Here is a 13,655-nt window from a genome sequence, read left to right as displayed (position 1 = left end):
ATAAACACTTAAACAGACTCTGAAATATTGGATTTTAAAATGTTGTTTAAAACGAAATAAGTAATTGAAAAATTTAAAAGAACAAAATTTTAAAAACTTTCAATATTCTAGCACCATAATAAATTTAATTTGTTTAAATTTAAGGTATTCTTTACAATTCTTATTGCTAAACAATTATTAGACAGTGTTAATAAATAAACAATAATGATAAATAAAATTTGTCATATTTAGTTTTTTCCATTATGACTAGTTTTTTTCAGTGTCTTGGAATAAATCGTTTTCTTCCAGGCAAAATTCCAACTCTGATTTGACATAAAATCAACCTATGTTGATATCAAACTGGAGCTAAACAAATAAGTAGGGTTCACGCAAGAAATAAAATTTTAGTGGTCCAATAGGATCATCTATGTACTCCTTTTGTGGTCCAAATTAATATGGGGAAAAAATGCATGGGGAAAAATTGAACTTTACAGTTACATAATTCACGTTATGGTACACATCAAAAATTAATAATTGCCATCTATAAAACCCTAAAACTAATTAGGTTCATTAGTTCATAATGATTGAAGATTAGTATTTATTAAAAATTAAGTGTTAAAGAAGTAAAATAATATTAGTAAATAGAACATAAAAGATTAAAATGTTGAAACCTGATAAATAAGTAAACGAGGCAAACAGAGAAAGTGAGAGCTAACAACATATTATCTTAAAAGTTAACTATTTTAAAATCAAATAAAGTAAATTTGAAAAGAGCAAAAAATATTTTATTGACATCAGTACATGAATGCAAAGAATAGCATAATATGTAAATTTAAAATTTCAACATTTAAATTTAAAAATGTTTGTACCAGACATTTTTTGTTATTCCATTTGAATACCCCGCATTTTAATTCCATACCACGCCTAGAGCAATAAAATTAGTACAACAGTTTTTTAATAGCAAGAAAGTTGACTAATTTTTGCTCCTATTTTGTCAATTCCAAGCATATTTCCAGGCTACAAATTTGTTGGCCATGCATAGGATTTTAGCGATATTCGTAGAACATTTGGCAACAATTGTCTCCATACTGGTGTGAACCTTACAAATAAGTATGTAAAATGCTTACATGATTTAATAGGTGAAGGAACAGATGTTGTTGAATGATGTGACTTTAAATGAGGTCTTTCCGCTTTAGCTTGCGATGATCGCTTTTCCTGAAACAGTAAGAATGTGTTCATGTTTGTTAATGAATCGCAAACACAGATGATGTTTCATATCAAAGATCAAATCCGAGTCTAAAATAACAGATATAAGTGTGGACTAATATTCAAGAACAAGTCATTATTTTAAGGCATCTAAGATTTTTTAAATTCCCTGCACTAAACAATTTACAGGATCTCAAACTTTGTAATGACTATGTATAACAAGAATATAAGTTTATCACAGCAATAATTGACATCATTAAATAATAATGTCTCCGTGATAGTGAAATTTTTTAAAAAAATTCTTTCAACCTTCAATTCAACAATTTTAGTTACATTGGGGAATTAATTATTTCATTTTACAAGTAAATCTAATCTTAACCGCCACACAAAAGTATAGTACATTAATTATCATACAGAAATTTTTTTTATTTTGAAATAATTATTTTTACAAGAGAGCAGAAAATAAAGATCTTATATGGGTAGAATTTATTAAAAGTAATTAACTAAACTCTACTACAAAAGAGCAGTAACTTAAAGTTCTCTATTTTATTAAATATCCCTTATTTTAAACAATGAAAGTTCACAGTTAGAATATTGAATTCACAATAAATTTATAAGCTAATTAAAAGACAATACTAAATTAAATGAAAATAGCATTTCATGAAGGAAGAGCAAAATTAAAAATCGTCACCAGCCTAGGATGATTAAAAAGTTGTCTGCTAATAGCCACTTGATACCCACTTTTTTTGTTAAGAATGCTAATATTATTTTATACCCTAAGCGAATATTATTTTATTTAATAAATACGGATTTATTATCAATATATTTCATAAAATTCTGAAAATTACTTTATTCTACATTTGTTTCTAGAAAATTTCTTCATTTTAGAAAGGAATCATATAGTGTTTACCATATTTTGAGAAATGCCCCTCATTAAAAATATCACGTTTTTTTTAATTGTTTAATATTTTTAATTTTTGAAAAAGCAGTGACTTAAAAATGCTACAACCGACCGCAGATCAATAGCAAACTTTCCTCATTTTGTCCTATAATATATCAAATGGAATTGTATCTTAAAGAAAAATATAAATTAATATAGCAAATATATATAATATAATTGTTTCGTAAACTGTGTTTTGTAATGTGCGCTTCGGAAACAAGTGGTAATATCTTAAACTTAGATACATAGCCATCATTTGGTATCAGATAAATTACATTGAAAATTTAAAACATACAAGTAAATAAACGCAACATCAGAAATAATGAATAATTTACATCATTAGAAATAGATCTCGAAGGTTCAGGTGATTCCTTTTTTGGTTTTGTTTCCAACACAGAAAGTGTGCCTGTTGGACGAGGTGGAACACTAGGTGACCTTGGTTTCAATTTGCTAACTTTAGACGAACCTATTTGTAAAAGAAAAAAACACTTAATACTTTTGAATTCAAAAATAGTATTTTTTATTGTGAATTTCAAAACAATAAATTCTCAAATTTTAAAAGGGGGTGCGTCAAAAAATTCAGATATGAGCAAAATGAGTTTAAAATTATATTTAATATAGTTTAACAAGAGAGAGAGAGAGATAAAAGACATTTTGTGTGCTGTTTCAGTTTTGTGATAAACTAACAAAACACCAGCAAAATGCAAATATGAATGAAACCATTAAATAATATTTAATTTTTATGAAATCTTAATACTATTGTGAATCAAAAGAAAATTTTCAGACTTAAATATTTCACTGGACATGTGGACATAAAGGATGAAATATTAAATATGACAATGGGTACCTTCGTAAAATAGATCTATTAGAGGCAACCTCCAATAATTCTGAATTAGAAATATAATTATTTTCATAATAAACACTTAAAAGGCATTGCAGCTTGATTGCAGCTTTTTATTTAATCAAACATACAAAATATTTTGGTTGCATCAATACTTTTGAACATGAAATTTCTTCCAATCTGATTAATAAAGGTAATAAGCCACAACAATTATTGAGGCTCTTTCAGCAAATAACAAATATCTAATCTTTAACTAGTTTTTGACAAGGTGCGTTAAAAACACTTGGACAAGTTATTGCATCATAGAATAGATGTTAACTGAATTCTTTTTAATTTGTGTGTTCATTTCTTTCTTTTTTCTTTAACTTTAATTATAAAATATTTTATAATAAATCTCTCAGTTTACATACTGTTTTTTGGGCTTTTTTTACAATGTCAAGCAAAATACCTGCTATTATAGAGTTGTTTAAGGAAGGAAAATGAGAGTGTGTGAAATCATTCCTTTGATCTGTATGTAAAAATTTGAACTTCCAAACAATCGCTTTGGTGGGAATGAGATAGATTAAAAGTAAGAAGGCTTGCCAGCCAATTGCTAAAGATTTCAATAAACGTTTGCACCTCCGCAAAAGGAGGTCACTTAAAAACCAATTTATTAAAAGTATTAATTATTTATTAAAAGTCTACCCTTATTATTTGCTTATAATTTTTCAATCAATTTATTTTTAATATAGTTATATTAAAAATTTTTTGTCCTTGTGTTCTTTTATTTTTTTGCTGCATCCTGTAAAAAGAAATCATTAACAGTTTTAAAAGAATGGGAGAAAGTTAATATGAAGAAAAAAAATTGGATCTATCTAGCTCATTAACTCGAGGCTTTAATTTATGCAAAATTTTAATGATTAAAGAATATTGATCAAAAAAATCACTACATTCATTTAAAATGAGATAAATGATATAAAAATGCCCAACTTGATACTTCTTCAGATTTCTTGGATTCTGTTGAACGACGTCCTAAATTAGGTGAAGTGGGTGTACCTCCTCCGCTAATGTTGCGTATCAGTGACTTGATAGATCTGTTTGAACTCTCTGAAGGAGTTTCCCTAAATGTAATGTGAAAAGATAAAAAACATATTTAGAAATGGTATCTAAGATCACTTTTACTAGTCCGATTTTCTTTTGAAAAAATGAATAAATAAAATATTCCTTAGATAATTTTTCTTCTAATATGGTAAATTGGTCAACCCTTTATCTATAATCTGGTTTTGTTAATTCTAAAAATCTTAAACCTGGACAAAAACAATCTTTTTTAAAAAAAAATTAATGTGGAGAAATTAAGCAACTTTGTAATTCCAGAATGCAGGTAAACGTCCAAATAATCGCTACAAAAATACTTCACCAGTTAAAATTTATATTAACCCACTGACGGCTCTGCACATAAAAAGTCGTATTTTAACCTGCAGTTTTCTCTGCATAGCAAACCCAGTTTTTCTAGGCTATTAAATAGGTAAATAGTGTGTAGGGGTGAAACATTCTCCCAATTTTGCCCTGCTAAACCACCAGTGGGTTAAACATGGTGTTTTAAAAAAAAATTTGAAAAATTTTGTCCACACTAACTCCTTGAACTCCAACAGGAAAATCCAAATAAAAAGTTACTCAGGGTGCTTCATTAATTTTTTGTGTTATGTATAAAATAATTAAACAGTTATAGTACTCACTGAGCTATGACATAAAAATCATCCATTAATTCGGAAGGATTACGAAAGATGGTGCGAGGAGGTTCTTGATAAGATTTTGGTTCATCAACATTTTGACCAGACTGAAGAGCTGCTAACTGTATAAATAGTATGAGAGAAAGGAATGCAAAATTAAACCTTAAATGAAACGAAATAAGAAAAATTAAAGGTTTTGAAGTCAAATATTACTAAGCTTACCTTCCTTTTCAGCTTTTCATTTTCGTCAGAAAGTTGTTGAAGTTTAATTAAATCTTCTTCATAACTCAGTAAAGTAGGCATTGCTTTAAGAGAAAAAATGATTAAAGTATATTTCAATAAATAAAGCATTATAAAAAACTTTTAATTGCATATTTTTTAATTGATTTATGCATTTTATAGTAATTTCTAATTTTAAAGATTATTAAAATCGTTAATACTATCATTGTTGTTGCACATAAAATATCCGGTCTAAATACTCTCACTTAATAACTACAGACTAAATATTATTATTAATGAAATTAAACTTTGATTTAGTTTATTCTATAATCTTATTACAAGAGATTTACAAGAATGGTATGAAACTGTTAAATCATATGCATCTTTGACAAGGTATCCTCAAGAACGAATCATAATAACTTAAAACTACATTCAATAATCCAATAATAACACATAACAGCAAAATAACATGCTAGCAAATAGGTAGCAGATGAATAGAAACAAAAAGCAATTAGTAAAGTCTTTATATACTGTCTCTGAAACAGGAGGCAGCAATGCTATTCTGTAACGAAAGACTGCCGTTATGGATTCGTTAGTGATGACGGAAAATGACGTCGGTTGACATCACAGCATAAACGAAACCAACCTTAAATTAGAGTATATGGTTAAATACGTAGAATATGATAAAAATTTATCGCTAACAGATATAACTTCACCGCATAAGATATTACACCTCAAAGTTCTAGTTCATTTAAAATTAAAACATATGAAGGATTGTGATAGTTTTTAGTTTTCCTTACTTAATACTAAATTATTAATTGAATATTAATAGTTAATATTAGATAGCATTAATAGTTAATATTAGATAGCATTAATAGGTAAAAATCCCTGTATAATACAGCTCAAAATCCCATATCTGGATGTTCATTTTCTGGAAATGTTGATTTTCTAGAATCTTTTTAACAATCAAAATAAACAAATCTGTCTTCCTTTTTCCAAAGAGAAGAAATTCCTTTTATTTTTTAATGCTTTAAATTTGTTATAAAATATCATTATTTTCATTGCTGTGTTCAGGTTACCTTAACATTTATACTGTTTTCATGAGCATATCTAAAGAGTTTTTGAAAACACAAGAGCAGTAAAAGACAAAGTTCCTTAAGAGGAATTAACTATGAATATTAATGAAGCTGGAATATTAATAGCGTTTTAAAGCACTCCCAGCTTACAGACTTTGTCACGACCCACGCTAAGGACTACAAATTCTTAGCCAATAAATTAGCCAAATACCAAAAGTATTTGCTGAATTTCAAAATTCTTAGCCAAAGGCATGTCTTAACTTTTGTGCTTGATTTTTTCACATAGAAAACTTCACATCAAAATAAAATTTTTTATAAATCTAATTATTTTATAAAATGCAAATTTAAATTAAGAGTAATTTTGCAGTTACAGAGGAGTAAAGGAGCATTGAATGGGAGCAAGGATAAAAAATTTAGATATTGTTTTATCATCTTTGAGGAAAAGGAATAGGTTGGGGTCAGGGCCGGATTAAGCGCAAGTGGGGCCCTAGGCCATTCAAATTTTTGGGGCCCTAGGATTAAATTTTTTTCTCGTATATTTTTTATTTAGCAAATTCAAAATAAAAATAAATAATAATAAAATAAATTTTACTTTATTTTGTAAAATTAGAACTAAAAAAATTATCGTATTTTATTAATATATATTTGAAATTGATTTTTTTTAAAAAAATCATAGTTTTTCTTAATTTTTTTAAATTTATTTTCAAAAAAATTTATTTAAGGGGGCCCCTAATCATTGGGGGCTCCAGGCCATGGCCTAGTCTGGCCTAATGAGTAATCCGGCCCTGGTTGGGGTTAATTTTTGATAATTTCTCAGATTAGAGCAGTAATATAAGGATAAACCTTAGGCAGCACATGTTATTGTCACGAAAAAACATATTTTCTGCAAAAATATTTGAATGATAATATGCATCTTCTTGTTTTATTAACACAAACCGTAGGAAAAAATTTCGTCACATGATGTGGCAGCAAACCTGGTAATCTAAATTATATGGAAGTTTGTTTCATGCTTGCATAATCTCTCTTGTCGTTTACATTATCTGGACTTGATATAATTCTAATTGATTGTGTAACGTATCTAACAGAAACTACTGTAATCGAATAAAAAAATACAGGAAAATCAGAAAAATTCTCTTCAACCTTTTTTTTTATTTTTTATTTGAGATGAATATTTATTTTTCTTTTCTGTAGAAGGAATCATACTTTCGCCAAAGCACACATTTTTTCTTCAAATTTATGGTTTATCGCATTAGGTGAGATGGTCCTACTTTTTTTTCCCTTTAAATTATAAATTTTTTCAATTGAAAACACTCAATTGTATTACTTGTTAAATTTTTTTTAATATTAAATTGAATTGATTCATTTTTCTAATTTGAAACTAGTTTTTTAATGTTATCTTTATATAAATATTTGTACTGTTAATTCCTTGCAACAAATTTTAAATAAAAAATGAGAGAAATGAGTCATTAGACACAAAAGAAAAAGTTCAACTCACCCTCAGCTTACTTATCCCCTTCATTTTATCAGTGATACTTATTTTATGACACTAAACATTGTTCAGTTAAATACCATTAAATCAATAGCAAAATGTTATTGTGTGAAAATTGTTAATTATCTTCAATTCACTATTTTTTTATTAAATAATAGATAATATACAATAATTTTTTGTCCCAAGTATTCCAGATTCAAGACTTCTCATTGTTGTTGTTGTCATGCCTATTTCTCAATGCCGAACAATTCGAAAAAAGCACTTTCCATTGTAATTATGTCTATTCCAGTGCTAAATAATTCCATATTATTACATGTTTTGTTTTCTGCACATTTAATTTAGAAAGGCAGAAATACACACAATATAATAAGTGTAATTAAAAAGCAGATTTCATTTTACCTGCACTTTGAAAGACAACACTGATAAAGTTATGAAGAGAAAGCAACATGGTATCTTGCCACTGCCGAGAAAAATAAACAGAAAAGTTTGGATGCTCATCAGCATTTTTCATGAAAGGCAAAGCTAGAAGAAGAAAAAAAATAGTTCCATTTTACGACATTGCAATTAAAAAAAGTAAAACAATTTTGCAACAGCTAGTTGTCAACCAATGGGGTCATTGAGACTTAAGCGAAACAAAAATTATAAATAGCATAGGTTCCCAACATGGGCACTAAAGTCTTCTATGAGAGCGATGGAGCATTCTAGAAAATCAGTAATAATTTGTAGGAGAAATATTTATTAAATTAAGGAAAATAATTTTATTTGTTTTATATAAAAAATCTTTTAATGGAGCATTATAATAAACCACTCTAGCTCAGTTTGTTATTTTAACATTTTAATTACAGTAAAATAATACAAACACAACACAAGACAAACATCAAAATCACTTTTTTCTACGTCTACTCAAATTAAACGTTTGAGAGAAAAATGCGGAGAGGATCATGGGTGAAGTTTACACTAGCGCAGTCTAGCGGGAAAACCAGGCATTACAGCATTTTATTAATAAAAGATTACAAACCAATTTTAAAGTGAAAGCAACACATTGTTTTCTGTTCCTCACCACATATATTTTTATAAGAATAAAAATGAATAACAATTAAAAATAATATACTCTTAAGTAAGAGAACAAGATCATTGGAATGATCACTAATTGCAAGGTGTTAAAACTATTTATTTAATATAGATCACTTAAGATATTTAGAGTTACAAATTTTGTTCCAGGAAGGCATTCACTCCAATTAATAATAGGAACATAAAAAATTTAACATGAAATTATACATTATGAAGCTGCACTGCTAATTAGTAAATAAATAAAAAATAATTATGCGGTGATAGAAAATTTTATAATATAACTTAGCTGTTGAGGATCCTCATATTTTTGTATCTTAACCTCAGCTCTCCAAAACCATGTGGGCCATTCTCCACTGTAAACACTCTAAACCTCAATTTTTATCTTACTTGTACACATTTTTAATTTATTCAATAATAAAGTACATAGGTTAAATCTTAAAAAATGAGATACAATAATAGTTATATTTAAATTTTTATTATGGAATCAATTCTTAAAATTTAGCATTGTACTTTTTAAGTTTTCTTGTTATAATCAACATATTTACATTTATTTCCTTTGCTGAAAAAATATTATAGCATTTCAATTTTCTTCTTTTTTTCCCATATATCTATATAATGCTCTTATTTAAAAATAAATTAAAAATTTAAAAATCATATTAAAATTATGTAAAAAATAAAAATTTATTAGAGCAAAAATTGGTTGTCCCGTGCATAACACAAAAACATGATAATTTTTATTTTTCTCATTTATTTTTAGGGCAAAACAGAAACTGCTTCAATTTTACTTTCTTTCTCTTAGTACTGACTTATATTACAAAGGAAGTTCCTCTAAGTTTAATATTAGATAAAAAAATTAGCACTTGTTTTCATGTCCCGTGCATAACTTAGATTTCTCTAAAAATCGGGAAAATCAAAAACTCCAAGAGCATTTATAACTGTAGGTGGCTGAGTAACTTTAACAACTTCCTCATGTTGTAAAACACTTTATCTTCTCGTTTAGGCCATTTCCAATATTTTCCAGGCTTTACCATGGCAGAAACTTCAATATCATTTTCCAGCACTTGCATAACTTCTCCAGCATATAAACTATTATCATATTTCACAACAACCCAATTTCCTCCAATACTTTTTGTGGTGTTAATTGCCCTGGTATTAAGATTTCTTTTTATTGGTGCTACAGCATTTTTATAAAATTTTAAACCAGAAGGCGAAATGAAATTCCATGCATTTTAGAAATTCCTGGTATTACTCTTGCGTTGGCCCACACATTATTATCTCTGTTTATATCTTTATCTAAAAATAGCATCACTGTAATAGGTGGCATAGCTTTTTTTACAACATTTGCAAAATCTTCCGCAGACTGCACAATTGGAACTGTCTTAACTGCCTAAAACTGTCCTAAACTGTTTTAAAGTGTCCAAAACCTTAAACATTGGTAAAAGATAAAAATTCTATATGTGAAACTATTAAACACATAATAATTACATACATTAATAAATATTTTATATTTTTTATACAATTTACTTTAACTTATTAAAGGAAAATAATATAATAGGAAAAGATCAATAACTTTTGAAGCTGCACAATTCATTGAATAACAAAAGTGAGTAACTTATCCTTTAAATATGCTTTTAGTACTGATAAATTATGTTTTTGCATAAAGATAAATAATGCAATATTTAAAGTAATAATAAATTTTTTTAACAAAACAAAAACTTGTCTTCATTTTGTTCCTTGTTCAAAAATTAACCTTTTATTTTTCACATTATTTTTTTAAAATTTTAATATAATTTGATCCATAGAGTTTTGGACAGGACAGTTTAAACCGTTGATTAATCCTTTCTTTTTAAACCTTGCCAACTCTGATGCTTCATTCAGATATGTCACCAAATAATATTTTCTTAATTTAATTTTCTCACCATTCTTCCAAACTGTAACTTCATCTTTCATTCCTGGTACTGTAAAAAAAATATCTGGACTGAAAAAAAATTATCGTACTAAATTAGGTGACTCTTCATCACTAATAGTATTTTTCTGACTAGTTTTTTTCTGACATGTTTAAGCCAAAATTTGTTGCAATTACAGAAACTACTGTTTTTTTTTTTTTGGTTGGAGATTTAGGTAAAGATTTTAATGATTTTCTCATTGCTTTTCCGACAGCTTGATAAATCTTGTAGGCATTTTCAATTTGGCTTCTTGATGGTGTATTATTCCTAAACTCTGTTTTCTTTCTTTAGCGATACAGTTGTAATTATCCTTTATAATGATTTATAAAGCTTCTAATTCAGATCACCAAACTAAATTCAAAGTATAAATTAGTGTTGCCACTTCAAAATATACATAATTAAATCAAGTGTATGCTTCCGTGTGTAATGAATTGCAGACATGTCCCGTGCATAACATTAGGTATGTCCCGTGCATAACACAAATAAAATAAATTTAGAATTTTATCAAATAATGTATTTAGAAAACATCCAGCATAATTTAATAGAAGTAATATTTATCAGCTAAGAAAAAAATACAATGACGATATACAAGTTTTAAATTCACAGAGTTTATGAAAAATAGAAGTCAGGGTAGAAATTAATCTTTTTTCTGAGTCCCGTGCATAACGACTATATTAAATCCCTTTTCAAGTATTTAAACTTTAATTTTTTATTTGTTTTCTATGCAGTCTTTAAGAAACAGACTTGTTTTGAATTGAGTTGTAAAAAAAAAAATTAATTACCCCATTATTTTACTATTTTTATAAACTTCAAAGGCCTGCAAATGTCCCGTGCATAACAATAGAATGGCCCATGTCCTTGCCTTCTTTCTCTCACCTCCTCTAACCAAGCCCCCAAAGCATACTCAACTCTTATTGGCTGTTACCACCATCACAAAATAAGTAGGGCTATACTTGCTATTTCTTTTTTATTTTTGGCTAAATTATTTAAGGGCAGAAAAGGGCAGGTGAAAACTTATGAAAGAGAAATTAAAACTTTAAAGTAATTATAGCAGAGCAGTGCAGCAAAGATAAAAGTAACAAAACATCATAAAAGCAATACCACATATATATAAAAGTAACAAAACATCATAAAAGCAATACCACATAAATAAAAATTTAACTCTAGGGCATATATGACAGTGTTCTTTTTTTATTTTTTTTTTAAATAGAAACAAGTGTTTTTGATTTTTCATTTTCATCAGGAAAATGTTACAATAATTTCGAATTTCTGCATAAATTTGTTTAAAAGTTGTTTAACATTCTTCCAAAGAGGTTCAAAGCAAAAAGTATTTTATTGTTGTACAATGTAAATTTTTTTTAATTACAAAGCAATGATGATTATTTGACGTTTATTTGACACCACACATAAATAGTGGTGTCTAATGAGCATGTGACAGAATCATGTGTGACAACTAAACATTTTAATTTGATACATCTATGTATGGGCATATCTTTCTTTAAACACCCATACAGACATGAGCTGTATGGTGCGTGTTGATCAGTGTTATCTAGTGTTCTTGTGTGTTAACACACACCATACAGCCATGAACTGTATGGCGTATGTCAACAATGGTCAGTGTGGTTTAGTGTTGTTGTGTGATAACAAAAATCAGATAATTTAAATTCTCCCTTTATTCCATCAAAAGTCAAAGGAAGAGAAAGAAAAAAAATATTCATAATTACCAAACCATTCTTTCCATTCAGGTTGTCCCTGAAGCTCTGAAGTCATTTTTTCAAAAAATTCAAGTAGTTTGTCTTGTTTCCCTGTTGATATACATGTGACTAAATACATTCTAAGCAAAGCAACCTCTAACTTCTTGGCTGTGCCTAGGAAAGAATGTTCTAATCTGGCAAAAAATCTCTGATCCAGGTGACCCCAGGCATCTCTTAGGGTAGCCAAGTCAGAATTCGCAATACAACTACTAAGATGTTCAACAATTCTATCAGGCTGTTAACAAATTAATTTAAAATCAAAAACTTTCTAACATAAGATCAAATTATAATAAGATTATACAATCAATCTGTAAAAAAAAGCCTAACAGTAAAACACATACAAAGAATACAGAATGGTGAAGAAGTCCAGTCCTTAGAATACAAGACTAACACGGGAACGACTTGGTTCAGAATGCTATACCAGAAAAACAACTTACAGGATGAGCACAGATTTTACAGAGCATCATATGTGCTAAGATCCAGCGCATTCGCATAAGAAGCAAAGTGACTGTCCGAAGGTACACAAGGATTAACTAATAGACTAATAGTACTAGGACTAACACAATAGACCGAAGAAAGAAATTCCCTTTTCTTACCCGACCCCTACTTGAAATAGTCATATCTCGTTACCATAGTCACCACCACAGGTCCAGACGAATGCTTGGGGGAGTTCTTATTTTAGACAAACTATACCTCATTTTGCAAGTTTTGTTTACGACTGTTTACGGAGGAATGTAATTTTGTACAAATGTGTAGAAATAACTTTGGAAAGAAATAAAATGTAAAATTTTTAAAATCAAAAAATTATAAATATATATAATAAACATTAATGAAACTAATTTTTATTTCAAAATTTTAATCCTTTCAATCACATCAATATGCTACTATATAAGTAACAGAACAAATTTTGTTTTCTGAGTAATAAAAGTTAACTTTTAGGATAAATAATCATTTTGTAAATTACTATTTCTTTCACTTGTATTCCTTTGATAGGTCATAATAATTTGCTTTCTAATCTTGTAACTGCATTTGTTCAGAATTAAAACATTTTTATTTATTTATTTAAACTTGATTGCATGCACCCAAATGAAAATTTTAATTCAGCATCATCCTATTACTTTCTAATGGAATCTAAGTTTTATAAAACCTTACAGTTTTTAGATTAATATTTGCCGCTAACTTAGTAATGCCAAGATTTTGTGGCCTGCAAACCAAAATTAGTTGTACCTACATCCTTGAGTGAAAGGCTAACTTACAAGAGCAATGATGCTTATTGCAAGAGTAATATCAAAATGTAATACTGTACAAGAGTAATACTGAAAATTTATAAATAAAAATAAATATTGCTTATGTTAGGATAATGACAAGGATAAACCAAGAAAAAAAATTAGGTCTTTCAAGAAACAAAAATCTAAACACTTCAAA

General features: G+C 27.9%; 1 protein-coding gene across 1 annotated transcript in view; it reads right to left on the bottom strand.

Moving 5' to 3' along the window:
- LOC107442229 (WD repeat-containing protein 91) overlaps positions 1 to 13,655 on the bottom strand; it is a 30,349-nt gene that overhangs the window by 15,630 nt on the left and 1,064 nt on the right. The window contains exons 2-8 of the mRNA XM_016055740.5: positions 12,201 to 12,465; positions 7,859 to 7,981; positions 4,898 to 4,980; positions 4,682 to 4,797; positions 3,936 to 4,066; positions 2,461 to 2,591; positions 1,107 to 1,194 (exon numbers count right to left, since the gene is read on the bottom strand). Of these exons, the coding sequence (XP_015911226.2) occupies positions 1,107 to 1,194; positions 2,461 to 2,591; positions 3,936 to 4,066; positions 4,682 to 4,797; positions 4,898 to 4,980; positions 7,859 to 7,981; positions 12,201 to 12,465 (937 nt within the window). The remainder of the gene's footprint in view (positions 1 to 1,106; positions 1,195 to 2,460; positions 2,592 to 3,935; positions 4,067 to 4,681; positions 4,798 to 4,897; positions 4,981 to 7,858; positions 7,982 to 12,200; positions 12,466 to 13,655) is intronic.

The sequence above is a fragment of the Parasteatoda tepidariorum genome, chromosome 2 (assembly GCF_982258835.1).
Source record: "Parasteatoda tepidariorum strain Cologne lab strain chromosome 2, Ptep-v5.0, whole genome shotgun sequence".
Lineage (NCBI taxonomy): Eukaryota > Metazoa > Arthropoda > Arachnida > Araneae > Theridiidae > Parasteatoda > Parasteatoda tepidariorum.
The sequence above is the reverse complement of the archived record's forward strand: the minus strand, read 5'-3'. Positions and strand labels throughout refer to the sequence as shown.